Here is a 26,367-nt window from a genome sequence, read left to right as displayed (position 1 = left end):
GTAATCGTTAGCGAGGAGGGGCGTTCACGGCCCCCACTGACAGACTGCGGATGTGCGGCTGGCACTGGCAGGGCGTGGGTTGGGGGGCTGGTCGCTTCGATGTATCCATCAGATGCATCCAAATGTTAAAGTATTACCAGACTCCCAAAAATGGTATATTTACTGATTATTGCGACTCTGTTTTGACAGTCGCTGGATTGAACGCACCATCATCGTTCCAAACATGTGTAAACTAGGCGCTTCCTCTTAGTCCTTTTCACCTGTGCTCTATGTGTGGATTTAGTTGCGCTCACTAAAGTGATTTTTAGGATGGCAGGATGCTTATCGGAGCCGCTTTGCCAGCCGAGCTTCTACCATGAGGCGTTTAAAGGTGAGTCAACGCTAGCTTTTTAAAATGCTCCATGCATTTGCTCTATTGATCAACGATTTGCGTGCGATGGTTATGCTAATACTAAGTGGGTTAGTGGTGTGTGTCCGTTAGTGGAGCTACAGGTGAAGAGACCCCTGATGCAACTCCACTTGAGTCCAGAACAGGTGGCTGTGGAGATGCTGTGTCTCTGTGGGCAACTGGACCTCCTCATCAGGGCGCAGACGCAGGAGGTAGTGATTTACCCGAGTATCCGTGAATGCAGCATTGTTGACATAGATACAGTAATGTACTCACAGCCTAAGCTAAACATTAATTTTGATTGACACGGATTAAATTGGTTATAATCAGCGTAGGAGTATATTTACAGCATGTTGTTGTAGTTGGTAGTGTACGACTATGTTGTATCATACCGGGAAGTGTACACACACTATTAGTTGCATGCCTAATAGTTTGTTTAGCATAAAAAAATACTTCAGGGTCAATCCTTGTGCATTAATAACACATGAATACTGCATATGGTGGTACAACTAATTTATTGACTGCTTTCAGTTTTACAAGTGAAATTTTAATAGTATCCTCTCGTCAAATTGTAAAAAGAGCTAAACCACTACCAATTTCTAAAACAATAATTTTCAACGTAAATAAGAGAACATTCATCAAGTCTGAAAACATAAACATTGAATAAATTTTTATTCTCTTTAGAACATAAAAGTAAATATAAATATTCTGAACACTTTTACGCACTTGTGTACACTGCATCTGAAATGTTTTGACAAAAAATAACACATCAAATCCTGTCTGGAGCCACTCAAGCATATCCTATTTGGAAGCTCCTCCACTCCACCTCTTACCCTGTATTACATTTTTTTTGCACTTGCTCCTGAGCTAAAAACAAACAAACAAATAAACAGGCACACAACTTTATGGTGTTAATATGCTAAAATGATACACTTTGCAGAGGTTGCACTTGAGGGGGGGGGGGGGGGGTGAACATCTCCTTAACAAAGTATTGAGTCCCATCTTTCATAGTGAAGACTCGTTCAAAAGGTTTGGTTCATTCATAAACGTCACATTACCCTCATATTACTGCAGTTTAAGTCAGTTCCAAAACTGTTCTACGCTCATCTCTTTGCCTATTTACAGCCCTTTGATGGCTTAGGTACATACTTGAAGCAGCACAATGTACATTGAATTGAACCAATTTTATTTTCCTCATTATGGATGGCGTAGATGCTATTGCAATTGAGATTGGGTGATAACTGAATATTGTGTGGATTTCCAAACACTTTTCCCTTTTTTGTTTTTTTGCACTGAATTATCACACCTTGATCTGACAATACCAATCGAAAGGAAATGGTTGATTATTTTGTAGAGCTTTTGTATTATTTTTCTGCCAGTGTACCTAATAAAATGTCCATGTCACATTTAGTCATGTTTAAAGTCCACTAATATAGGCTGTTTTCATTCCTGTTGCAGTTCCAGGAGCAGTTACGGCAAGGCTGTAGCCCAGAGGAGTCAGACACTTTCCAAGCTCAAGGTCAACTGCAACAACATACTGTACCATAAATATGAAGATGTATTGTCTGTATATTGGTTACATTATCTGCTGTCATTCTCCAGGATCGGAGATTCTTGACCAGATGCTGCAGTGCCTTGAACATCTACCAAAGCCTATGCCACAACTGGAGGTATTGTGTCACATTTCATTTTTAAAATATAAAGACAGGCTCAGGCCATTGAAAACAGATTAAAGGTAAAATACTGTAAAATTCTTTAGTTTATCTGTAAATTATATAAATTTTATCATGTATAATGTGAAATGTAATATAAACATAAATGTACAGCGTCTAAACGTTACATTCAATATTTTTATATTCTAATTTCAATGATAAACAAATAATTAATGTTGCACAAAATATTGCACGACCCATATGTGGACCATTCCTGCTGTAGATGTTTAAGTGTTGAAAAAAATGTAAAAAAAAATAAATGATAAAAGTCTCCATCTTACCTCCATAGGACTACCTGGACTTGGTGGGTTTGTCTGCAATGTTTCCACGTGTGGAGGTGTTCCTCATTCAAGGCAGCCCAGTGGAAATGCTTGAGAGGCCATCAATGGATGGTAAGGCTTTTTAACTTTAGTTGCTATTCTCAGTTATAACATACATTCTAAGAAATGTATGAAGGATTCCCATATTGTGCTGCTTTAAATGCACAATTGAACCTCAATTATTTCAGATTTTCAACCAATGAACTCTTTATGAACTGTACAGGTGATATGAATCATCACTAATCTATACAATACAAACAAATACTTTTTCAAACTAAATCAAAACACTTTTGTGAAACGATTCGGCTTTCACATACTGACAGCATCCAACAATCAAATAGTCAGTGCTAGTGTTTGGCGTTTCAGTATGTACAAAGACAATTACATGGATCATTTGTTATTATTTGCTCAACACTTGCGTATCTTCTCTTTTTGTGCTCAGTACAACAAAAAAATCGGCCAGCTTGTTGCCTATGAGCTATGTTGAAATGAATTGAGGAATTTTATTTCAGTAAAAGTAATGATTTGCCACCAAACTGTGACTTCCACAGACTATTATATTCCATCCATCCATCCATCTATCTTAGGCACTTGTCCTTTTGAGAGTCGCAGGATACATCCTGATTTGGGTGCGACCCCATCGTAGGGCACATATAGTAGGACAAACATTCAGTTGCAAATATGCGGGGGAAAACTACTACTGTATTTATATGCTGTATGTATGCTTTGAAGCACCAAAATGGAGACAGTCACTGAAATCTGATACTTCTTTTGCAGACTATTTCTCCCACATCGCCAAACTGAATCAGCTGCTTGTGCTGAGTCAGCAGCTCGAAGAAGACATCAGGCACCTGGGAAGTCACAAATACATCGCCCACCAGCTCTCGGTTTTATATGTGAGATTGCTTGCTTCCCTTTACTTTTCAGTGGCTTGCTATTAAAACTGACTTTTTTTTTTTTCACAGCAAGTAGTCGGCTCCTTCCAAGGCGTCGACATCTTTTCCAAGACAAAGAAGGACATCGAGTCTAACTTCAAACAGATGAAAGAGTCTCTGGTGGTAGAGGAAGGCTCCAGGCACGAACCTCAACTGGCTGCTCATTATATCCACTGGTGGGTTCAAGCACATCATGTATAACAGAATAACGAAAAGTTTTAGGGGTCTTCTGAGGGTTCTGCTAAAGATTGGAAAATATAGGATGCAAAAAATAGTTTCCGTTTGCATTGGATTTTGCATAATGTATTATAAATACTATATCGTTCTATGGTGTTATAGTAAATTCTCAATCTATATTACTGTTCTCATAATCCATTTCAAAACCACACGTATATCTAGAAACATTCAGATTAACATAAACAATTAAAAGATTATGATAGCTGTTGTATGTATTTTTTTCCACATTTTGTGACCAGTTACTCGTGATGTGTATTGATGGTTAATCTAATCAAATCCAATCTGATAACACTTTTTCCCTCTGAAGGGTGTTAGACATTACACACAAACTGACGTCAGCAGTCCTGTCGCTTCCAGACGAGCTCACCGATGACCTTGACCTGGCCATGACCTTCATGTCCCAGTTTGTGTCTTGATGTTGCGTGAGCACTATCTCCAGTGAGCTACATTTTGAGTTTAAAGTTTTTTTTTGTTTTTTTTTTAAACACACATGGTGCTATGCCATTAGACTCATCAGTGGTCTTATAACATCCATCATAAAATTCAACATATGCGGTTTTGCAATGCTACGTCTGAATCTTGCATCAGTTTTCACCCGTCATGAAAGGCTTTTTATACTTGTAACAATAAATTTAAATGCAATTGACGACTTTCATTGTGTGGGATTATTATTCTGTTTTCACACATACAGTAGAAGCTTTAAAGCTGCATTGCGTAGCATTAAGAGTTGCCATTTAATGGTGATACGTGAAAGCAACACATGTACTATGGTGTCTCAGAGAGACCTTACTTTAGAAGCATACCCTAAGCAAGCAAATACAAATATAAATACCAGTACAAATACAATTTGCCACTGGTTTCAGTGCACGATAGCGCGGAATCTACAACACTTGGGCAAATAATGCATGCCAACACCGGCCTTCCGTGGACCTAATCAAGGAGACCATAAGCAGGAAGTAGGAAGTTCATCGGCAATGACACTAGCGCTGCGCAGTATGGACTCCATGGCCAAAATCCAACACTTCAACGCTTTTTCTAAATGAAAACACAACTCTCACCAGTCAAATAAAACGCAGGACAGCGATCCAGGCACACACGGATTAACAACAGGCAACAACACAGCGTATGCAGTTGGCTGTCCGTGGTACAAGGAAGCTTTTTGGCCGTTCTTTCAAAGGTAAATTCTTGTTGTATTGCGCTGTTTATGCTGGCGTTTTCTTCTGTGTTTGGTGAATGAACTCAAATTTCCCAAACTTTCCCTTTGTTTTCTGTTTTTATTTGAGATTGGCATACAAACCAGGAACTCAAACTGCAAATCATAAGCTCTGCTCCGCACAAGACAATAACTGACATCCAAAACGGTAAAAAAATGGATCATGAATGGTTGTTTTCCTCCTTGAAATGACTGCCCCCATCTGAATGGTGCTTCCCATGTAACAAATAGCGATTACTAGGCCTACAATTATATCTAAAAAAAAATGTTGATTTGATAGAACACATTTATGTATACCCCATTGAAATTAATTGTGGATTTTCAAAACGAATAACTGTTCAAATATTACACATTGTCCCTTTCAAGTCAAGTGGTGTCCCACTTTCATTCTCAAACTGACCATCAGAGAGATTCACACTGTCCCTGTCTCTCTGTCTCTTTCTCTCAGATATGTTTATATAGCTCTAACATATCGAGTTCCGATATTACTACTGTTTGCAATGTCATTTAATGCAGCACAGCAAAGACCAATCGGGTAAGGAGGCAGAACTCTATGAGATTGACGTTTGTGGAAATCCAATTACACAATTCTGGTTTGGTATTTCAGCCAATCAAGAACGCTCTGGTTTATGACTGTTCGGGCAACGGTGAAAACAAGGAAAAACATACAAAAAAATCTGTGATTAATTTGTTTTCGACACGTTTTTTTTCTCCAAAATAATAAAATGATGTTCGCCAGAGACTTGCCAACTACAATGACGGTAAGCAGGCCAGCTGTTTTATTATTTGTTCGTCGGACATCCCTGACTTTTGTTAAGTCTATATTGTATATTCCATACACAGTACAGTACACTAGGGTTAATTTTATTTTATATTTAGGGTTTAGGGCTTCCGAATTTCACGTAACTGAGTGATTTAGCTAGCTAATTGTTGTCTGTGCTGTGAAAACACCGTTCAATTTCTATCCTCCTTCGTTGTGGAACCATTTTCTAAACTGTACTTTTTATAGTTTATTCGATTATAGGGGCTTTAATCTTTTTCGCAGGAGGCACCTGTCATGTCTATCCGTTTATTCACCTTGCTGCTCGTCAATGAACAAAAGTTATACTATTTTATTTTAATACATTGAGGACTCATACCCCCCCAACACACACACACACACACACACACACACACACACACACACACACAGACACACACACACACACACACACACACACACACACACACAAACACGCATCGCAACCTGGCTGTGGTAAGCAGAGATGGGCAGTTTGTGACTGCCCTACGTTTTGGTCAACGAACGAAACATTTTAAAGACGACGGACTAAGACCGACAGAACAGTAGATTTTGCCTTGTCGGTAGATTAATTTTGTCATTTCAATCTGTTGTCGTAATCCTCAGCACAACTGTCACCTAACACTATTGATAATTGTTCGTTACCTAATTAAAGCCTCCAAATTTCTGAAAAAAGTTTTAGTCAGCCATATACTTGGGAGCAGGGAAGTACATACAGGATACAGCCTTAAATGCAGCAAGCGTACATAAATGCACCCAGGAATAACTTGAGTGTTATGAGTACCTGCATAGTTATGCAGCACCTATTAATAAGAGGAAAACGTCTTTAATGTAGTGCACCGAGCCACACTTTCTCCACATTGAGATTGCTGATAAGGGCCCATATCGCTCAACAACGTGACTATTATTTGCTTACAACTCCACTGCACGAACGAAGGCTTCGTTTTTGTCATGTGAAGTGTAATTCCTATAAAATAAGAATTTTCACCTTTCTGCATCCATTTTTTTGACAGAAACATGATGCAGTAACGTTGGCAGGGGATTTTTGTAATTGTAATTGCAATAAAATAAGAATTTTCATCTTTTTTCAGGCCCATTGATGCATTTGGTTATTTTTTTCTGTTTTAGACTAAACTGTATCCTGTATACACGCTGTAAAATAATTAACAGTTGTCGAAAATTGATTAATATTACTCTTTTTATTTTGTTAATGTTAAAAAGGATACAGGTTTAGTTATACTTTCACAATTTTTATAGATAATAATCTTATTTATAGTAAGCGCATTGAGTGTTTGTGTTGGGGGTGGGGCACAAAAAGTTTCTTTTTTCCTGGGGGCCTTGGCAAAATACAACTGAGATGCACCGACATAAAGGATCCATCTGGTTGTGTCTGTTTTTTAACGCTAAACTTCCCAAGAGTTTATGGTGTGTGAGTGGTATCGGTAAACAAATATACAACTGAGGTCCAGAAAATAAGTAAAACACTCCAATAATTTGGGCAAACCCAGAAACTTCAAAAAAGTGGTTGTTCGATTGAACTCACCTTAAGTACAAAATCAAAAAAGCGTAGGGCAACCCAGAAACTTCAAAAAAGTGGTTGTTCGATTGAACTCACCTTAAGTACAAAATCAAAAAAGCGTAGAGCAGGGTGCCCAAGTCCAGTGCGTAACCAGCCTGTTTTCCATGCACCTCTCCTGAAAACATACCTTCTTCAAATGATCAGCTAATTACCAAGCTTTACAGAAGACTGACAATGATTTTGACCATTTGACCCATGTGTGTTGGAGGAGGTTTACACTGAAAACAGGCTGAATATGGGTTCTCGAGGGCTGGACATGGGCACCTCTGCCATAGAACATATTGTACTATATACAGTACTCCACCCCTACAAGTTATCACACAATTTTTTTAAGTCACACATTTTAGTGAGAATAAGCGGCTATAGAAAATGGATGGATGGATAGGTATGAAACTAATATGTCATCACAAACAAATCTGTGTGTCATTTTCTATTTTAAATATTTACATTTTTTAGCACACACACACACACCGCACTTGATTGGCTTTTGCGCTTTTCATACACATGAAATGCAATAAGTTCCCCGCTTTCTTTCATTTTTTGTGTGTGTCACTCAGTGGAAAAAAGTTTGAACATCCATTTTGAATGAATAATTGCTTGGCAGTGTTCAAACAAACTAAGTTCCGTTAAGAAGGAAGGCAGAATTACTACAGAACCAAGAGAAAAAATGCTAGCATGTTTTAATGTGAATATAAACACATTGAAATGCAGTGTTTTGCCTCAGGATTCATGGCAGTCTTGGGCCAGTGTTGGGCCTATGGAAACATGATTAAAAGATGGTCCTTTCCTGACTTTTAGACAGTAGCAGCATCCCCAGTGAAGCAAGTAACGTGAGTGCTGTTTGAAGAAAGATGATACCAGATCCTGCGTCGACAGCTACATCCAGACCCTCTGAGCTGAAGTATCTTTTTTATTGACATTACAGAAAAAAATAGACAGTATTTTTCCTTCTTGCTCATTTATTTTAAATCGATGTAGAATAATCTCTCATTTGTTTTGGCAGTAAAAGCTCAAGCCAGGATGTGGCAAGATGCTCAGGAGCTGTCAACAACTCCGAGGATGAATCTGGCAATGAGAACAGACGCAAAAGAGAGGTAATTTATTCATGCTACATTCCATAAATCTTAAAAATATGAGGTTTTAGAGCCTTGGTGAGGATAGCTGCCCTTGAATGCCACTCAACGTCTGATTCACAAACAACAAAATAAGTATCTTTATGGGAATGTAGGTAAAAAAAAAAAGGCATAAATGTTCTTTAGGTTATGTGAATTAATCCATTAGTTAAATCTCATTACTATTTATTTCAAATGAATATTTACTGTGTAGGTAAATTTTGTTCACAAAACAAATAAGTTATTTTTACCCTAATGTGTTTGTGTGTGGTGTAAACCACAGAGGCGTAGGAAAAGGACTCACAAGGAAGTGGAAAACGTCACAACCAAAAAGGCCAAAAGTCAGCGTAGCAGCATTAGCAAGGACAATGTCTGCCATCGTAAGCGCACACAAGCGGAGGGCGTCACTCTGTTTGATGTCATTACGATGGGTCCCAACGCCATGCGGGTAAGACTTACCGGTATCTTTAAAACATGTACTTCGCCGGTTCTGACTTAGTTTTGAGTAGGTGGTGATCTGCGGATGGGCGGAGGCCTATGCGGTGGACAGAGACGCATCCCTTCTTGACCTAATAAGCTTCTTCATCCAGTGTTGTGGTTGCAAAGGCATGTAACCATCACACTGTAGTAATTATCACTCAGCATTCATGCATGATGCCAAATGTTTTGTTTTGTTTTTCCTCAGGTGTGGTCACAGCTGAAATGTGTCACACCAAGGGGGACAGTGAGGCCATGGACAAGATGGTGGACGAATTGGGGGAGGACTTGGATGAGGTTGGAAGGCATCAGTCTGTTGCATCCATTACCCAACTTGCCGCTACGTGTAGGAGTGTACAACATGTACAACTGTTTTAGGTTGCCGGTCTCCAGTACAAGAAGTTTCTGGCTTTTCCATGGATTCTCACCGTCACCTGGCCCACTGATGCTGCAAGTGTTAACTCCTTTGATAACAATCAATCAATCAATCAATCAATCAATCAATCAATCAATCAATCAATCAATCACAAAATGCTTTTAAATGGTTGAAAAAGTTTATTTTCCTATCTCGTTTGCAATAAGTGTACTGAGAAATTTTAATATTTTTCATTTTGGTAACAGTTTTTCACAATATTTTGGTACTACAATTTCCTTGAAAATTATAATATATCTTGTTCTACTTTAAAAAAAAAAGTTTCATTTTATTTTATAATATATTAGCGATACAATTTATAGCTAGCGTCAATGAGTAGCAGTTGTCCACATGTCAGTTTTTTGGGGGGGGTGATGCATGTTCCTTACAAATCAAAAATTAGTGAGAAAAAAAAAAGACATTGTTTACTTTTGTTTTTCTATCTTGCTAAGCAGACTGAAGATGTATGATGCTTCTTTGCACATCTATAGATTGAAGCAGAAATAAGTTTTCAGTGAACACAATTTAATCATTTTGAATTAAAAATAGATTCTGAATCAAATTTGAAACCCCAAATCGGAATCAAATCGAATCGTTAGACAGTCACAGATTCCTGTCCCTAGTTTTTTTTTTTTACATCAAAATATTAATCATTGTTGGTACTCCAAATGTTTTGGTTGGGACCCATTGCAAGCCCCAGGAACCCGACAGTTCCCTGAGGTTAAATGAACACTGACTATATATTTGTTTATGAATTTATATTTTTAGTACATTATACAAAAGCTGGAAGAGCACACGGTCTTAAACATCCACAATTTCTATGAAGAGGTTTCCAGTTGAAAACTTAGGAGCTCTGGTGTTTTCCATATTTTTAAGGGAGTGCTGGAAAATAGCGGTGGCCAATGCAAAACATTGACACATTGGGCCCGATTTGGACATTTCCATTTTGGGGTCGACCCTCTTTTGTTGCCAATGACTATGACATTAAGGATTGTGTGTTCTTACCTTCAGCTTATTTCCACAGTGATACTATATGGGTAAACTAAGCAATTTGTTATTACCAAAAGTACTAACAGAAGTATGATTTTTTTTTTCACAACTTCAAATATTTCCTCCATTTATTAATGTACAATTGTCAATTCCTCATTATTAATTTACAATTGACAATTCCTCATTTTTAATTTACAATGGACATTTCCTCATTTCTAATTTACAATCGACAATTCCTTAATATTGCAGTATGGAAGATAATTTATGAGAATAGGAGACAATATTGTTCATGGTGAAAATGTATAAACACATGTAACACTTTCCTTCTTCCCTGCACTGTAGGACAGCTTGGATTACCCTCTGATCCAGCCTGCACCTTACGGCAGATGGTTCCACTCTGAGCTGTGCGACTTTGTGTCTGTGCTGGTGGGCCAGTGTCAACACAGCCTTATTTTTGACAGCTACTTGATTAACACTCTCATCTCACTTCTCTCTGAGCTTTCGGACTCCCATATAAGAGCATTTCGACACACATGTACACTAGCAGGTAATGTCCAATGTAATCTTTTTCTGATTTTGTATGTCTTTATGAAATGTGTGTTTATGTACAATCAATCATCGGTGAAAAATAATTTTGTCATACACTCTCATGCAAAATATTTTTATCAGGAAATTTGATTGAGGGAATAATCAAAAGAATATTCTAAAATTATTTGAAAAACACAGTCCCTCATGATTTACTTGAGATTTTCACTAACTGCTATCAAGATTAAAACGTGTACACAATGTTAATTTAGGATTTTTTTTTTGTCTTTTTTTGTGCATTGATAAAATTAAAGCACAATTGTATACTGCTATCCAGTAAAAAACAACACTGTTCATATAGATATAATATGCATGTTTAAATGGAATAATTAATTCTTTGTTGTTTTTTCCATCATTTCGATTAGCGGTAAAACTGTTGAGCAGCCTGATGGACGTGGCTGTGAATTTGAGCACGGATGTTGAAAAGATTAAAAAACTGCAGCAGGCCCAGAGGCCAAGTAGACAGAAAGCTCAGGTGGAGCGAGCGCTACAAAAATTGAAGGAGGTAAGTACCTGTGTTCCCTTGCCAGCATACAAATAGCACTCAGAACATCTGCTCTTTTGTCTTCCAGCTCCAGGAAAAAAAGAGTGAGATTGAAAGCATGATGGACGTCATCTTCAAGGCCGTTTTTCTCAAGAGATATCGGTACAGCAACTTTGTGGTTCTCTGTAAACACACTAGGAGAATATATTTTTGTGTGTATGCATGTGTGTTACAGTGACGTGCTTCCAGAAATCCGTTCCATTTGTGTGGAGGAGTTGAGCCTATGGATGAGGTTGTATAGCTCTGTGTTCCTCAATGACACTTACCTGAAATATATGGACTGGATGTCATATGACAAGGTGAAGAAGTTATAGAATGCAGCATAAATGGCTAATGCAATTTTCTAATCCTAAGAATAACATGTGTTGATTTGGATATTGTCCTACAGATTCCAGATGTGCGTCTCAAGTGTGTTTTAGGCCTGCAGAATTTATACAGAGATCCCGTTGCTCTGCCTGAACTGGATCTCTTTACCAGACGCTTCAAGGTAAGCACATTTTTTGTTTGGTTTGAGATACACTCCTGACACAGAATCATTTGGAGAAAAAATGGTAGTGGATAAATACATGGTCAAAATCCATGTTTTTGCAATAACACAAGCCTGTTAGCAGTGAGTGACTAAATCCAGAATTGCACATAGTTCCAATTCCAGTGATTCCGATTAGTAAATAGTGGTGTCAATCCACATTTATGAAATACATAAAAACATGGCAGGTATTAGGATATTTACATAAGTTATAAGTTATTTAATGTTTTAGGGTTTCTTTTGCAACAAAATGCCCTGTTTTGCTATCCTATCTTATGATGAAAGGTAATGTACAATTTGGTTATGCGAGAGATCGTTTCTGCCACTGTTTTTACACATCATTTTTGTCAAAAAGAGTTGATGAAACTTGAAAAAAATAAGTTAACTTTCAAAGCCTGTTTAAAAGAATGTAGATTTATGAGAAATATTTGGGGCTTAATATTATAGATTTTTTTATTACCAGCCACACAGAGGCATCTTATAAAAAAAAAGTAATTGATTAATGTCATTCTACAGTACAACGTTATCTCATTTTTTGCGGGTGTTGGGGGACCAGAAAACCCCTGCGATAAGTGAATTCTGCAAACTACAGTGGTACCTCGGTACTCAACCGCCTCTATACTCGACCAAATCGGTGCTCGACCAAAAAATTCAAGTAGAAAATGCATCGGACCTCGAACAGATTTTCGGTTCTCGACTAGCCGAGCCGACCCGAACGCGCTCCTCGGCCCTTCTCGGCCAGCGGGTAAGCGGCAGTTCAATTCAGACCGCCAGCGGAGTAAGACGTACGCAGTTTGTTCGAGTATTTCTTCCCGGATTTAAACTTTTTTGTGTTGCTCTAGCCCTCAATAATGGCTCCAAAGAAAGACAGTGATAAGGGGAAGGCAAAGAGGAAAACAGTGAGGACCACTATTGAAGTGAAGAAGGAAATTATAGCAAAATATGAAAGTGGTGTACGAGTGTCCAACCTCGTGTCGCAGTTACCTAGAGTAAACATGGAAGGGGATTCCCCTTCCAAGGAGTAACCCCCCCTCCCGATCTCTCCACATCCATTCCTTTATGCTATCAACCACTCTCCAAAACGTAAGTAAATTATACAAAACGGTTTATAATGCTTTATTTATCTTTATCATTTACTGCTTGTGCACATTTACTTGTGCACACATACTTTCCATTATTTCTTATGGGAAAATTGGTTTCGGTGTTCGAACAAATCGGTGCTCGACCACCACCTCAGAACGGATTATGGTCGAGTACCGAGGTACCACTGTAGTTCATTTTTAAATTTATTAACTTAACTTTGAACTGGTTTGCAAAGAAAATCAACTATCCTAACACTGGGAGGGAGTACCCATAAATCTATCCACACACACACACACACACACACACACACACACATACACACACACACGGTGAGAACATGCAACCTCATTTAAATTGTAATCCTAATTAATCCATTTGGTTACTGCATTTTATCTTTTATTTTGTTGTTGTGGTTTTACGATGTCAAAGTGTCAGTTCGAAATCAATGGCATTACCCAACAGTTCTGCTTGTCTTACAGGATCGTATGATCTCTATGACATTGGACAAAGACAATGAAGTAGCTTTGCAAACCATGAAATTACTGCTGCTCATCTCCAAGTTAGCCACCACTCCTTTATCAGCGATCATACGTTGTCTTTCTTAATAGTAATTGCTCAACTGTCCTCTGTGTGTTTGACCCTTCAGAACACACCAAGAGGTGCTCACTGTAGATGACTACGAGCCCCTCTTTCAGTTTGTTTACTCCTCACAGCGCCCCCTTGCAACCACAGCTGGGGAACTTCTCTCCTTCAGGTAAGCTGTTTTGGGGGAAGCTTGCAAGTAACCTGAATTGTTTGAAGGACCAAGAGTTGCTTAACAATATTTCATGGGGAAATACTGAGGACTTTTAGTAAACACCATATGTATGTAGTGGGGATTGCTAATGATATAAAATAAAAAAAGTAAAGCATCTTATAAAATATAACATTTACAAAAAAGAAACACCTTTTGTGTTTTAACTAAGCTAAGACAAAGTAGATGTTTTGTGCTTCTTTCAGGGTTCTCGGCATTGATGACCCTGCTGCTAAGAATTCCGATGAACTAAATCAAGAGGAGGCTCACAAGCAACAAATGTGTATTAGACTCAAGGCCCTGCTGGAATTCTACCAGAAATCTAAGGTGAAATGCTCATTCAACACAAATGCCTGCAATTCATATCCACATTTATGACTCTGCCAATGCATTCGTGTACAGCTGCACAACCATGTGGTTTACCTCGTGGACAGCCTGTGGGACTGCAGTGGAGCCCTGCTGAAGGACTGGCCCACCATCACGTCTTTATTGCTGCAAGACCCTCATAATCCCTCACTGGGTACAGGTTGGCAAGATTTGCTTCTTCTTCTTCATTCGACTTGGCGTGTCTTTATTATATTTTTTTTTCCAACAAACTGTGGAATTTATGTAGAATTCACGGTGGAGGAAGAAGCTGTACTAGTGGAGATCATGCTAGCCTCTGTGCGCCAGGCATCAGAAGGGCCAGTGCTCGCTGGGAGGCATGGTGCAAAGAAGGTTGGTGATCTCCCTCTCCCTCAAAACGCACAATATTTCATGACCTAAGGATGAAAGCACAAGATGATGAAAGTAATACAAATTAACTGTGTAGTAGGGAAAGGTATGCAGTATACAGTAGCTAACAAGATTAACAATTCATGGGGGACTTTAAATCTTTGGGGATTTCATCTGAAGCTGTCAATCATTCATTTGATCAATCAATGAATACATTTGTATGGTACCTTTCAAGTATAAATAATTCAGATTAAACATTACTCAAATTGACTATAGTAAGAGGCTAAAAACAAGGAACTATAAATCAGTACTTAAAGTAAAAATGTTTTTATGTTAAAAAGAATGACATAAATAACCACATTACCAAAGTAAAATTGAAGTCGTTCGAATTGATTACAATGCTCATATCAAGTTAAACTGAAAAAACATATTGGTGAGAGATATACAGTGGGCCCCTGTTTTACGAACTTAATCCATTCAGTGGCTACGCTCGTAACTCGAATTGCTCGTATGACGGGCAATCCAAACCTATGTTAATTAGTGAATGCGTGCAACGCGTGCAAAAACCTTAGGTAAAAACATCACGACTTTATACACATATTAAAAATTAGTAACATAATCTACTGTACAGTTAAATAAATTAACATAAATATACAAAGGAATTTACCTTTCGGGCGACGTGACTTGAGCTGGGTGGAGGCGGAGGGGAGCAGAGACCAACCTGCAGAATTTATTGATTTATTTTCTTAAACAAGAACTTTTCTCAAACTAGAACATATCACCGGCGATTTCCTTCTCTTTAATCCATAATAGAAGAAGCCTCTCCATTTTGTTGTCGACCGAAGTCCGTCCCCCAGCAAGGAAAGTCTTGCCCTTAGAAGATTGCCGAGCGGTTACGGCCATACTTACGAGCAAGGTTAACTATGCGTGCGCCTCCTTCGTATTTTTTTACTATCTCCTGCTTGGTTTCTATTGTCATCATCCTCTTACTTTTTCCTTTACCGCCACTTGCAATTTTAGAAGCCATGTCTAACAGATAAAGTTTGCAAAGTCTTCACAACATTCCTTCCTTCCGTTTTTCACTCATTTTCTCTCCTTCCGTCCATCCCGACCAGCTGTGCTATCAAGCTAGATAAAGGCGTTCGGCCAATAGCATATCTGCATTTCTGTGATTGACGTGACGCCGGCCAATAGCATATCCGCATCTCCGTGAGTGAGACCGGGACTGTGACCTTAATCGACCAATAGCATATCGGCATCTCCGTGACTGACTCTGTGACTGAGACAGTGACTGTGACATTGTAAGAGCAATAGCGTTCAGCGTTACCGTGACAAGCGTGAACATTTGATTTCGTTGATGCAGCAAAGCGAAAATAATTGTACGAACACATTGACTGGCATGTCGGATTGTTCGTAAGCCGAAAGGTTTGTGCGTAAGAGGGGGACAAAAAATGCAGCGGTCTATGCTCGTAAATCGAAAAGCTCATAAAAGAAGGAGTTCGTAAACCGGGGGCCCACTGTATTTAAAAAAAAATGAGAAGAAGGTGAATGGAGGCTAGTGTGATGGTCTGGGGCTGTTTTGCTTCTTCAGAACCAGGACAACTTGCTGGGATTGTCAGAAAAAGAAATTCTGCTCTTTACCTGTTTCTAGTTTTAATCAGATTGACATTTTTTTTTTAAATTTCAGGCAATTTGCCTTTAAGCTATTTTTTCAGATTCGGAATAAACTGTAACCTGTATCAACCCTGTAAAAAGTCAAATTAACATTTGCTAAAAGCTGATTTAAATAGTTTTTTTTGTTAATGTTGAAAAAGATACATCTTTTGATGTGCTTATACATTTTTCATAGATAATAATCTCAATTATTGTCATCACAGCGAGTCGGGGGGGGGGCTTTGCAAAAAATAATTGATAATCACTGGTTTGATGAAAGGAAACCTTTGTGAGTTGTAAACATGCAAAACCGCAGAAATCGGAAGGGGGGCAAATACTTTCACGGCACTAAGTAAGAAGTGGGCGAAAGTTCTTTTAGATGTCCTCTTAGAACACAGGATATTAAAACATACTGAACTTTTTCTGTGATTTACTCAATAATTCATAGCAAGACATCAGGCCATACCATTAAGTGGATATCAATGTGCGGATGTGCCTTTGCTACCAGATCTTGAGTTCCAGAGAGAAAAAAGTTCAGGTTGATGACTGCGCAAAGTTCACGCAGCATTTCCTCGAGGTGCTTCCTCACTTACTGTCCAAGGTATGCCTGCCTGCCAATCATCATTGTCAATTTACCATGTCATTATATTTGAATGACACCTTTCGCCACTTTTAAGTTTTCAGGTCGCTGGGATATTGTTGCCTCCTTGATGAGGATTCCTCAGTACTTTCTGCCAGAGAGCCCCGAGGCCCAAAACACACAGGTCAGCATTCCGGCACACTATGCTTCATGTATTCATGAAGTTGAAAGAGGATGTTTAATGATGTTTACACCTGCTTCGCTTTGTCTGCCAGTCAACAGGATTGAGGGAAATCGTATTTATTATTAAAACATTAGTTGTCAATTCAACCCGAAAGGCTGCTTCACGTAGCAACTTCAAATTTGCTAAGTGTTTCTATCATAATAAAGATACACATGTTTCAGCAACAAATGTCTGAAAACACAGAGGAAGTTGCTCATTTTGATTTAAAGGGATAGACAAGACATGCATGTTCACAACAATGTTACAGTAGGTCAGTCACAGCATTCTGATGAATCAATTCTGGAATATGAATTGAGAGGCAAAATCCACCGTTTTTTTTTTTTTTTTCTATTTACTGTCAGCTGAATATAACATCACATGTACTCAAGGCTCAGGTAACAACCATGAAGAATCATGGCTCAAGTTGTGATTATCACAGAACCAAACTCAGAGAACAGGTGAGCTGTGATTAGTCGTTACCTGAGCAACTGTAATGTCATTTTCAGCCAATAGACAAAAAGGCTTCCACCTGAAATTGATAAAAATGGGTGGATTTGGTTGTTTCATTCATATTCTACAACAACAACAATAACCAGAATGCCGTGTTCATACAAAGAATCTATTATTGTAAAGAAAATCTTCATGTTCATGGTCATATTGGCCATTTCCATGATTCTTCATGGGTGTTGTCAGTTTGCAATTAGACAGATGGTCAAGATGGAATTTCAATTAAAGAGTTTTTGCCATTGCGTGTGAGGGGAGCATATCAGAAATGAAACAAACGTTTATTCTGAGAGCTGACTTGTCTCTCCTCAGTTGATCTCCAAGCTGTTGGCGGAAATTCAAGCCATTCTGGAGGTCTATTCAGATGCAGCCGTCCTGGAGGCGGCGTCCCGCACATTCCTCAGTCTGTGTAGAGAGGAGACCCCCTGGGGCTCTGTGGCCCGTTCCATCAGAGATTCCATGGTCCAGGGCTGGGTAGACCACCTAAAAAACCTGCTCACAGACTCCCACATGGTGAGCTTCCATCAATGCTAACAACTCAACGAATAAGAACCTTTTTGTATCTAAAGGCAGTCCAGCCCAGTTTCTCTGACCTTTTGGGGTTAAGCTGATCACAAGGTTCTTGTTTCTATTCGAAGCTTCATCAACCTCTATTTTATTAGCTTTCATTCAATATCAATAATGATTTGGGGCCTGACAAGTTATTCATTTCATGTAATATTATTGGTAAAAGAAGAACCCAATTTATTTCATGCCATATGTCCTTGTTTCTATACCGCACATGACAATAAACACTTTCACTTGACTTGACTTGCATGTTTGATGGAGCAAACATCAAATCATGAATCAATGTTTAGAGCTTGGCCAGCCATAATGTTCCAATATAAGTACTATAGTTTTCAAACCCCAAGGATGTCTGTCATATTAGCAGAACAAGAGCTGAGTTAATTTTTTAAAGGGTTGCTGATCTAGTGTGTTTTTAGTCACTGGAGTCAAATATTACATCGGGAGTTCCAGCAGCCACCAATTTAAGCTTATCTTGAAAATTTTTGCTCTGGCATGATTTGGTCCATAAAAATATCTGATGTGAATTTCCTATTTGATTCATTCTTGTCAAAAACAGAACCCTTTTTTTTTTAGTCAAACCAGTAAACAGGTGATGCTTGTTTTTTTTCTGTTTGTACTGTACCCATTATTTTAATATAATGTTAGAACTGTAAGGACTTTAGTCATGTTGGTTGAACCCTTATAACTGCTCCATGAAAGTATCTTGTCTTTCCCAGTTTAAACAAGAACATTATCAATTTTATTGGCTTTCTTCTGACCTAGTGTTTTGTATGTATTTGTAATGTTACAGATCAGGAGGGACCTTTTTATTTATTTATTTATTTATTTATTTATTTATTTATTTATTTATTTCATCCTACCTCATGGGGAAAAATAACTGTTGTACAAATCCTGTAATACAAACCATGTTGTTATTTTTGTGTATATGTGTGTTGTTATTGTTTTTTTTTTTTTTTAAACCTAACTCAAAATCTTTTTGATCTACAGGCATTGCTTCCATGCAAATCATTCTGTTCTGTTCTACAGGGGCCCACCCTCTTGGCTGATGCGGAACAAACTGTAGACCTTATTGTCACACTGAAGAAAGTCAGTGCTTTCCACAAGTAAGTTGTTCAAAATGAATGTAGAGATGGAGATCATTCGAAAGTCCTCGTCATGGTCTTCCACTGACATTGCTTATATGTTCCGACAGCTGTCACGATCTGTCTGTCTGGAATCTGTTTGACCTGCTCTCTCCTCTCCTGCCGGTAGAAGGGTGGCAGGAGGGGCCACCCCCTCAGGTGATCAGAAGTTTGCTTTAAAATTCTAAGATATAACGATTTTAAAGGGTCTGTTTATATTGATTAAAAAAAACAACTAATAATACATTTATATCATTTCTCACAGGTGTTAAAAGAAGTGTTACAATGTCTGTGTTACTGTGTTTTCTGGTCACTGAGTACAAGCAGCGACATTCTGACTTCAAGAGTAAGTTTTTGCAAAGTATATCCAACCATTCATTTTCTGTAGCTGCTTATACTATAGACAGAGAATAAATGAAAGTGTTGAAATAAACTATAAATGTCAATTTGATGTTGCTTTCACAGATAGGAGAGCGTGTTCAGCTAAATATTCAACATTTTAAAAACGACTCAGTACACCAATGCATACAAACACAACACATATCTCATTACATTGCAAATGAATATTTGTGTTCTAAGTAAAGTTAGATATTATGATACTGCATGTTTATATGTTGTTACCAGTAGTCACAAATACAGTTATTTTTGTGTGTTTTATTAGGACAAGGCTGTGTCCCAGAGACTTCAATTGCGTGTACTCAGTGAGGCAAGTCTTTGTTGTCTCTCCCACCCAGACAACAGCGTCAGGCAGCAGGTAAAAGGTGTCATTCTTACTAGGAGTGATCCTCAACTCCTCACTCAACGTCCGGTGATTTTCCCCTTTTCTCTCTCAGGCATTCCTGGGTGTGTGCGACGTACTGACCGCTCACTCCTACCAGCAACAGATGTGGCATCCTACTTCCTGGGGCCCCTTGCCCTACTCGCCCACACCCAAACTGCAGATGGCGCTGTTGAGCTTTGTGTGCAAGAATGTTTTTGTTGGGCCTGACTGTGACCACGAAGGCAAAGGTAAGACAGTTGGATAATTCATAGATATTTACTGCACGGTTAGTGTTGTTTTGCTTGTTTTTTTTTTTCCCCCATGCACCACTGCCCCTTATTATTATTATTATTATTATTATCCTTTTATCAGATTTGATTGATTGACTTTGTTATGAGCATGTTTAAACAAAAATAATTATAATGGTAATAATAATAATCAAATGCTCAAAAGGGGGCCTAAGATCCTCCATACTATTGCTTTATATTTATGTCAATATTCGAAAGGAACTGTCGTTATTACACGTGCACAATATTTCAAAATATGCATATAAATAATATTTATAAATACAGTGGGCCCCCACTATACGAAATTAATCTGTTCCACAGTTGGGATCGTAACGCGAAATCATCACATGGCAGGCAATAGAAACCAATGTTAATTAGCTAATGCGTGTAAAAACAATAGAAATTGTATATACATATTAAAATTTGGTTAATCATTCTAGACTTTATGAATAACTTATTGGTGTGTTCAAGAATATTTGCAAGATCATTTGGGTTGGAAATAAGCAAGCATTTTTTCAACCTAGTCACGTCGGTCAGAAGTTACTTTAAATTTGGAAAGTCCGTTATGGATAGTGATTTTGGATGGTTTGTTTTCTCAAGTTTTATAATTGAATATGTAAAAAGCTATTTTTTCCAATTGACCCCTCTTCCCATGAATGCAAATATCTATTCCACTTCTATAAGTAATATTAAAAGCAAACTACAATAATAATACTTTTGCATTTAAAGGGTGTAGAGCCCATTTTGCACACCAGGTGGCAGCCTCGCTCTGTCTTTTAATAATGTTGGAGCTATTAAATAGTGTAACGCATTCCTGCACAACTGTACATGTTGAGTGAAACCATGTTTAATTTTTGATGAGGAGAGGGTCATGCATCTAGAGAATGTGTTGTATATGGCTGTGTCTATTTTAAGATGAAGAAAACCACTTTGGCATGTTGTAAATCTAAAAAGGAGGTGTTAAATTCCTACGCTGGTTTTTAATAACTGTACTACACTGTATGAACTATCACATCCAAATATGGTGGAGAGTGCAGGCGAGCCAATAAGAGGTCCGTCGTGAAGCTTTTCAATGTTCAAAGCAATGCACCGAGGGCATTATTACTTCTAAAAAGCTGTTGTTTTATGGGATTAGCCTGCTAACGCTTTGGCTTTTATGGACACTTGTTCTTGTGTGGGAGATCACGGCGAGGCCAAAGCATCAAGTGGCTCCAATCCCTTTTTCCGTGAGAAAAAGTCGCTCAACTCTGGCTCACCTCCTCATTTTGGCGGCCTCGGCGCCGATTGAAGCCACATGCCGTCGTGCGTTACCTTTGATGTTGCACCTGCCGAGGCCTGCTCCATTGTAGCCTGTCCTCGCAAGTGACGGGAAGCATAAAGTTCAAATACTCTTGCGAGCAGAGAGTCTGCAACATGGCAGGCAGCCCGGACTATAACTTGAGGCGGCAATCAAACGATGGCACTGTTCTGGACAATTTAGCGAAAATGGGCCCTTTACTAACTATTGCTAGCTGATTGCTAGTAGGGATAGCTCATATTGGTACACATCATTGGTACACATCATTGACATCTCAATCACCTTCCTTTTGGTCATTCTTGCCTTAGGCCAGGGGTTTCAAACTCATATATAGTTTGCATATTTTGAAATCAGAGGCCGCTAATACTGTTCAAAAGGGGTGTTGGTAACAAAAAAAATGCTTGTTGTTTCCCCCCAAATATGTAAAAGTTGAAGATAACTTGCAAATGTAGTATTTTGGCTGGAAAAAAGAAGTTATAATTAGCATTTCTCAGGCCACATAAAATTATGTGGCGAGTCATGTATGGCCCCCGGGAATTAGTTTGACACTCGTGCCTTGGGCACTTAGGAGGTCTAGAAAAATCCTGGCTGTTTTATGACATTTTCCAAACTCCGCGGATGATGATGGAAGTAGCTGTGAAGTTTGAGTGATTGAGATGTTGGAAATAGAGACAACAACTCAACATGCATCCACCCATCCATTTTCTAGAGCCGCTTATCCTCAGAAGGGTCGCAGGCTTGCTGGTGCCTATCCCAGCTAGCTTCGTGCAGTAGGCGGGGGGCACCCTGAACTGGTTGCTGGCCAATCGCAGGGCACACAAAGATGAACAAGCATTCACGCACCCAATCACACCCAAGGACAATTTAGTATGTCCAATTCACCTGCCATGCATGTTTTTGGAGTGTGGGAGGAAGCCAGTTAATCAAAACATTAAGGAAGCCAGTTAATCAAAACTTTATGGTTTATAATTTAAGCACCTTTTGCCCAGATAAAAGCTTTTTCACATATTGGTATTTTCTCACTCATGTTTATGAGATGGAGGATGCTTTATGAACTGGAATGACTTTGATAGCTGTTCTTGACCTCTTTATATATTTGGGACCACTTGATTGTCACATTTCAGTCAGTATGTTTTTATTGTAACTCAAATATAGGAACTGTCTAATTTTGCCAGATTTTTTGTTTCTTTTTAAACACAAGTATAAGTTATTTGTTCTTTTTGCTACCCACGCTAACTTCTCCTTGACTTTGTCCCACTCAGCCTGCCGACACTCCGAGGAGGAAAAGATGGAGGAGCTTCACAAAAGAAGAAACATGCTGGCTGCCTACTGCAAGCTTATCCTCCATGGCGTGCTGGAGATGAGCATGGCGGCGGACATCTTTAGCTTCTATGTGAAGGTATCTTGTCATTTTGTTTCTGCTCATATTGGAGACTTGAGACTTTTTGTTGTTTTCCTTCAGTATCAGAACGACCTAGGCGACATCATCAAGGAGACCATGCACAGGACGAGGTTCATTGATAAGCTCGAGAGCACTCATACCATGGTGCTCTCTTTACAGCGGGTAAGCACTTTTTCATAAACAGCGCTTATGAATTAGCCGAGACGCCTTTTCTCATTCGATCTTATCTTCTGGCTAGCTGTTTGTGCGTCTGAAGGGCGGAGAGGCTGAAGGATCGCCTCTCGTCCAGCAGGGAGTCCAGACCTTCACCGGCATCAAGGAGCTGGCCAGGCGCTTCGCCCTCACTTTCGGGGACCTCGTCAAGTTTCGCGAGTGCCTCGTCCTCATCCACAGGTCGGTGACCTGTCTTGCGTGACTGCGCCGTTCGGCTCACTGACCAAAGTGCGCGCATTATTTTTCGCAGGAGCGGCATTGAATTTGTCTTCCGGGACTTTGAAAGTTCCACACCGACGTTCTTGTTCTACTTGACCATCTTGGCCGAGTTCTCCAGCAAGCTACTCAAACCAGACAAGAAGACAGTGTGAGTGCTGCCGCACTAAATCACAAAAGTGCTATTTATAATAGACAGTAGTAGCCACCGTATTGTGCCAAGAAACTAGGTTGAAGTAAACTCAGGTGTTTCATTTAAGACAAAAGTGGCACTCTGCTGCCTTCTTGTGTCAAGTAGTTGAAGTAAGTTAAAAAGTTTCATTGAGCTATAGTTGGGCTTTTTTGTCATCCTGTGCCAAAATAAGTTGCTGATAGCTTCAGTGACAGAAGGTGGAACACTACAGTAGCGTTCAGGCTAGCATTAGCATCTAGTTTCATCATGCAACTGCTCAGCGCAGGTAAAATCCTTCGGCTGCTTCGAAGAGATTTACAATTGAGTAGAGGTCATCCTCTTGGCCATTACCAGGCATTCACCTTTGGTCTGTGTTGTATTATAAACAATAGGTCTTGTTTTTTTTTTGTTTTTTTTTAAATATCCCAATAATATTTAATTTATAACTCATTAGGTAGCACACAGTGCTTCTGTATTTGATGTAATGTCAGTCAAGAGCAGACTACATTCCATAATCGAGCAAATAATAAAGTAGGCACTAAAACAAAGACAAAAACAGTAATACAGCAATGAGGGCCGTAACCACTAATAAATGAATTGTTCATGAGTTTTCTATTTCTTCTGTCATGTGTGTTAATGTGAGGGCCATCCAGTGTCCAAAATGATACGGTAAAGCACCATTTTATTCGGTTTATTGTAATTCCCCAATTTATAAGACACACTATCTTCCCCCAAAAATAAAGGCCAAAAAGTATGGGTGCATCATATAAACAGTAACGTAAAGATTAGATTTTTTTTCCGATGACATTCGAGGAAGATTGCATCAGTCAGTCACATAAGACCAGTTTTGCGACCTTTACATGGGTATGTCCCATATTTGGGGAGTTATGGGAATTTTCTCAACATTTCACGGTACTTGAAAAACGTTGTACAACCACATTACCGTACTTTGATTGGGGCATTTTTTTGTTTTTTCAATGTATTTATTTACTAATCCATTCGTTTAAATTTTTAAGGAATTCATTGATTTCAAGTTCACCTTACGTTTTCTATACAAATTCTAAATGTCCATAAATTTCATGCAATTTCAGTATATTTTTAATTTTATAAGTGACACTAATTGTTTTTAAGGTTTTTATTTACCAGTCGAGAGACTTGACTCTCTCCATCTGGCCCCTGAGCTAAAATGGGTTTGATACCACACATTTTTTGGGGGGAATGTGGGAGGAAAACCGGAGTACCCGGAGAAAACCCAAAAGTAGTGGTTTGCCGCAATCCTGTGGCAAGAAACTAGATTGATCACCTTCAAACACATGACTGGTGGAGACTGTATACGTTGTGATTTCATTGGAGGAATATTGTCCATAATATGGCACGTGTACGCACACGCAGGTTAGCCTATTTGCAGAAGCACACCTCAGATCACGTGACGGATCTCAAGGAGGAACGCTGGCAACCGCTGCTCTACTATCGCAGCTCCCTATTGGCTGACGGAGAGGACTCCGCCTCCCACGGTAGCTCGGACAGGAAGCCGCCCGGACGCTCCAAGAGCAAAATGGAAGGTGTGTGTGTCTGGACGCGTTTTGAGATGATCGGAGAAGAATAAAACCGTATGGCTCTCTTCCAGGTACCAAGTCCTTAGGACCACTGGGTTCCGCTGAGCCCCAAGTGGGAAAAGGTCCGAGATTGGGTGCCAGGTGTGGATTTTGTCCCTTTTTCCTGTTGACTTTTCTCACCATTTGAAGCTCATCTGTTGTCTCTTCTGATACACAGCAATAAGAGCGCACGCCCATTTGAACCCGTCTTAAAAAGATCCCCGACTCAAGGAGCACTCAACACCGAGGCACTCGATAATGACGACAATGAAGATGCTGTCGAAGTTGAAGTGTGACAAGGTTTTGGTACGCTCGCTCCAACTCCCAAGGGAACACTGCTCTTTTTGTCGTTCTACAGTAGTGGTGTAGTATTTGCTGTATTTAACATTTTCCTATCCAGTAGCTCCCGAATAGCTACAAACTCTCCAGGATGTGGACTGTATGCTATTTTTTTGCTTTCCGGGGGGGTGCAATTACCATATGTTCCTAGATAAATGTCCACAATAAATTTATTCCTATTTATGACAATTTTAAGGACATGCAAGTGTATTAGTGCCATGCAGGACAGATATAATAGCAATATATTGTTTTTGGGGGCGGGAAATGAATATTTGTTGTAAAATAGCTTTTTGTGAATTGTAAATTTCAAGTCGTAAAAAAGGAGTAGTGGTTACAATTTTCTACTTGAAAAATGAGGCTTTAAAATGAGTTTTCTTTACTTTCCTTCTTGCAATTCTGACTTCTAAAGTTGCTTTTGTAAAAGCCCCTTTCCTGAAAAGTGATTCTCATATTACGAATGTATGCTTTTTTTGTACAACTTCCTCCCAAGAATTACGTCTTTATTCTTGTAACTAAACTGGGACTTTAAAAAAACAAACAAAAAACTTTTTGAATAGTACCCGTTTCCTCACCAAATGACTTCATACTTGTCATTAAAAATGTCCCCTTTAGAAATTACATTTACAGAAAACATGCAATGTTATTCTTGCAATACATTGTTGACTTCTCTCAAGTTTGTTTCATAAAATTTCCCTTCTAATGCTTTAATTCTCCGGGTGAAAAAGAATTTCCTTTTTCATGTGTGGTCTTGCCTTTCTCCTAAAAACCAAGAAATCAATCAAAATTCACAATTGCATCACTGGGGTACAATGTTGTTTTGTCACAAATTCTCATCTGAAAAACTATTTTAATGATAGGGGTGCGTTCTGTATGCAGACTATGTACTTTTTGGTATTTCTGTCTATTATGTTTATGTGAACCCCTCCAAGGCTGAAAAAAAGTTCTTTTTTAGTGCATTAACATTTAATGACATTTTATGTCAAAAATAAAAAAAAAATCCCTTGTCTGCAGTTAACGAC

The 26,367-nt window shown here is 38.9% G+C and overlaps 2 protein-coding genes across 5 annotated transcripts; both read left to right on the top strand.

Annotated features, from left to right (window-relative positions):
* Positions 1-36: 36 nt before the first annotated feature.
* Positions 37-4,238, top strand: LOC148424041 (uncharacterized). Of its 3 annotated transcripts, none has more exons than XM_088415621.1 (8): positions 37-370; positions 482-600; positions 1,847-1,907; positions 1,991-2,058; positions 2,390-2,492; positions 3,198-3,316; positions 3,386-3,531; positions 3,900-4,238. In XM_088415621.1, the coding sequence occupies exons 1-8, from the start codon at positions 310-312 to the stop codon at positions 4,006-4,008; spliced, it is 786 nt and encodes a 261-aa protein (XP_088271747.1). In that variant the 5' UTR covers positions 37-309; the 3' UTR covers positions 4,009-4,238. The 3 variants fall into 3 exon arrangements, with proteins under 3 accessions (XP_088271747.1, XP_088271749.1, XP_088271750.1); XM_088415623.1 differs by having other exon boundaries at positions 465-600; XM_088415624.1 differs by having other exon boundaries at positions 3,908-3,963.
* Positions 4,239-5,430: 1,192 nt separating this feature from the next.
* On the top strand, positions 5,431-26,358 carry LOC148424040 (cohesin subunit SA-2-like). 2 transcript variants are annotated; one of them, XM_088415300.1, is made up of 32 exons: positions 5,431-5,566; positions 7,982-8,084; positions 8,187-8,277; positions 8,579-8,743; positions 8,805-8,901; positions 8,981-9,069; positions 9,151-9,222; positions 10,517-10,721; positions 11,125-11,264; positions 11,332-11,405; positions 11,479-11,602; positions 11,692-11,790; positions 13,392-13,471; positions 13,559-13,666; positions 13,912-14,032; positions 14,108-14,225; positions 14,319-14,422; positions 16,581-16,673; positions 16,750-16,836; positions 17,692-17,892; positions 18,973-19,049; positions 19,139-19,226; positions 19,333-19,413; positions 19,729-19,821; positions 19,901-20,075; positions 22,674-22,810; positions 22,874-22,975; positions 23,052-23,206; positions 23,277-23,393; positions 24,807-24,976; positions 25,042-25,111; positions 25,188-26,358. In XM_088415300.1, exons 2-32 carry the CDS (start codon positions 8,035-8,037, stop codon positions 25,303-25,305), a joined length of 3,501 nt encoding a protein of 1,166 aa, XP_088271426.1. In that variant the 5' UTR covers positions 5,431-5,566; positions 7,982-8,034; the 3' UTR covers positions 25,306-26,358. The 2 variants fall into 2 exon arrangements, with proteins under 2 accessions (XP_088271426.1, XP_088271425.1); XM_088415299.1 differs by having other exon boundaries at positions 14,108-14,231.
* The last annotated feature ends 9 nt before the right edge of the window (positions 26,359-26,367 follow it).

This window comes from Hippichthys cyanospilos, chromosome 5, assembly GCF_059441005.1.
Source record: "Hippichthys cyanospilos isolate Australia breed blue-spotted pipefish chromosome 5, RoL_Hcya_1.0, whole genome shotgun sequence".
Lineage (NCBI taxonomy): Eukaryota > Metazoa > Chordata > Actinopteri > Syngnathiformes > Syngnathidae > Hippichthys > Hippichthys cyanospilos.
This window is presented reverse-complemented; position numbering and strand designations above follow the sequence as displayed.

Excerpts from the sequence above, each read along its gene's own strand:
- LOC148424041 (XM_088415621.1), top strand. The coding sequence starts at position 310 with ATGGCAGGATGCTTATCGGAGCCGCTTTGCCAGCCGAGCTTCTACCAT. Across the intron at positions 2,059-2,389 it reads AGCCTATGCCACAACTGGAG|GACTACCTGGACTTGGTGGG; the intron begins GTATTGTGTCAC and ends TTACCTCCATAG. Across the intron at positions 2,493-3,197 it reads TGAGAGGCCATCAATGGATG|ACTATTTCTCCCACATCGCC; the intron begins GTAAGGCTTTTT and ends CTTCTTTTGCAG.
- LOC148424040 (XM_088415299.1), top strand. The coding sequence starts at position 8,035 with ATGATACCAGATCCTGCGTCGACAGCTACATCCAGACCCTCTGAGCTG. Across the intron at positions 23,207-23,276 it reads TGCCTCGTCCTCATCCACAG|GAGCGGCATTGAATTTGTCT; the intron begins GTCGGTGACCTG and ends TATTTTTCGCAG. Across the intron at positions 25,112-25,187 it reads GGTCCGAGATTGGGTGCCAG|CAATAAGAGCGCACGCCCAT; the intron begins GTGTGGATTTTG and ends TCTGATACACAG.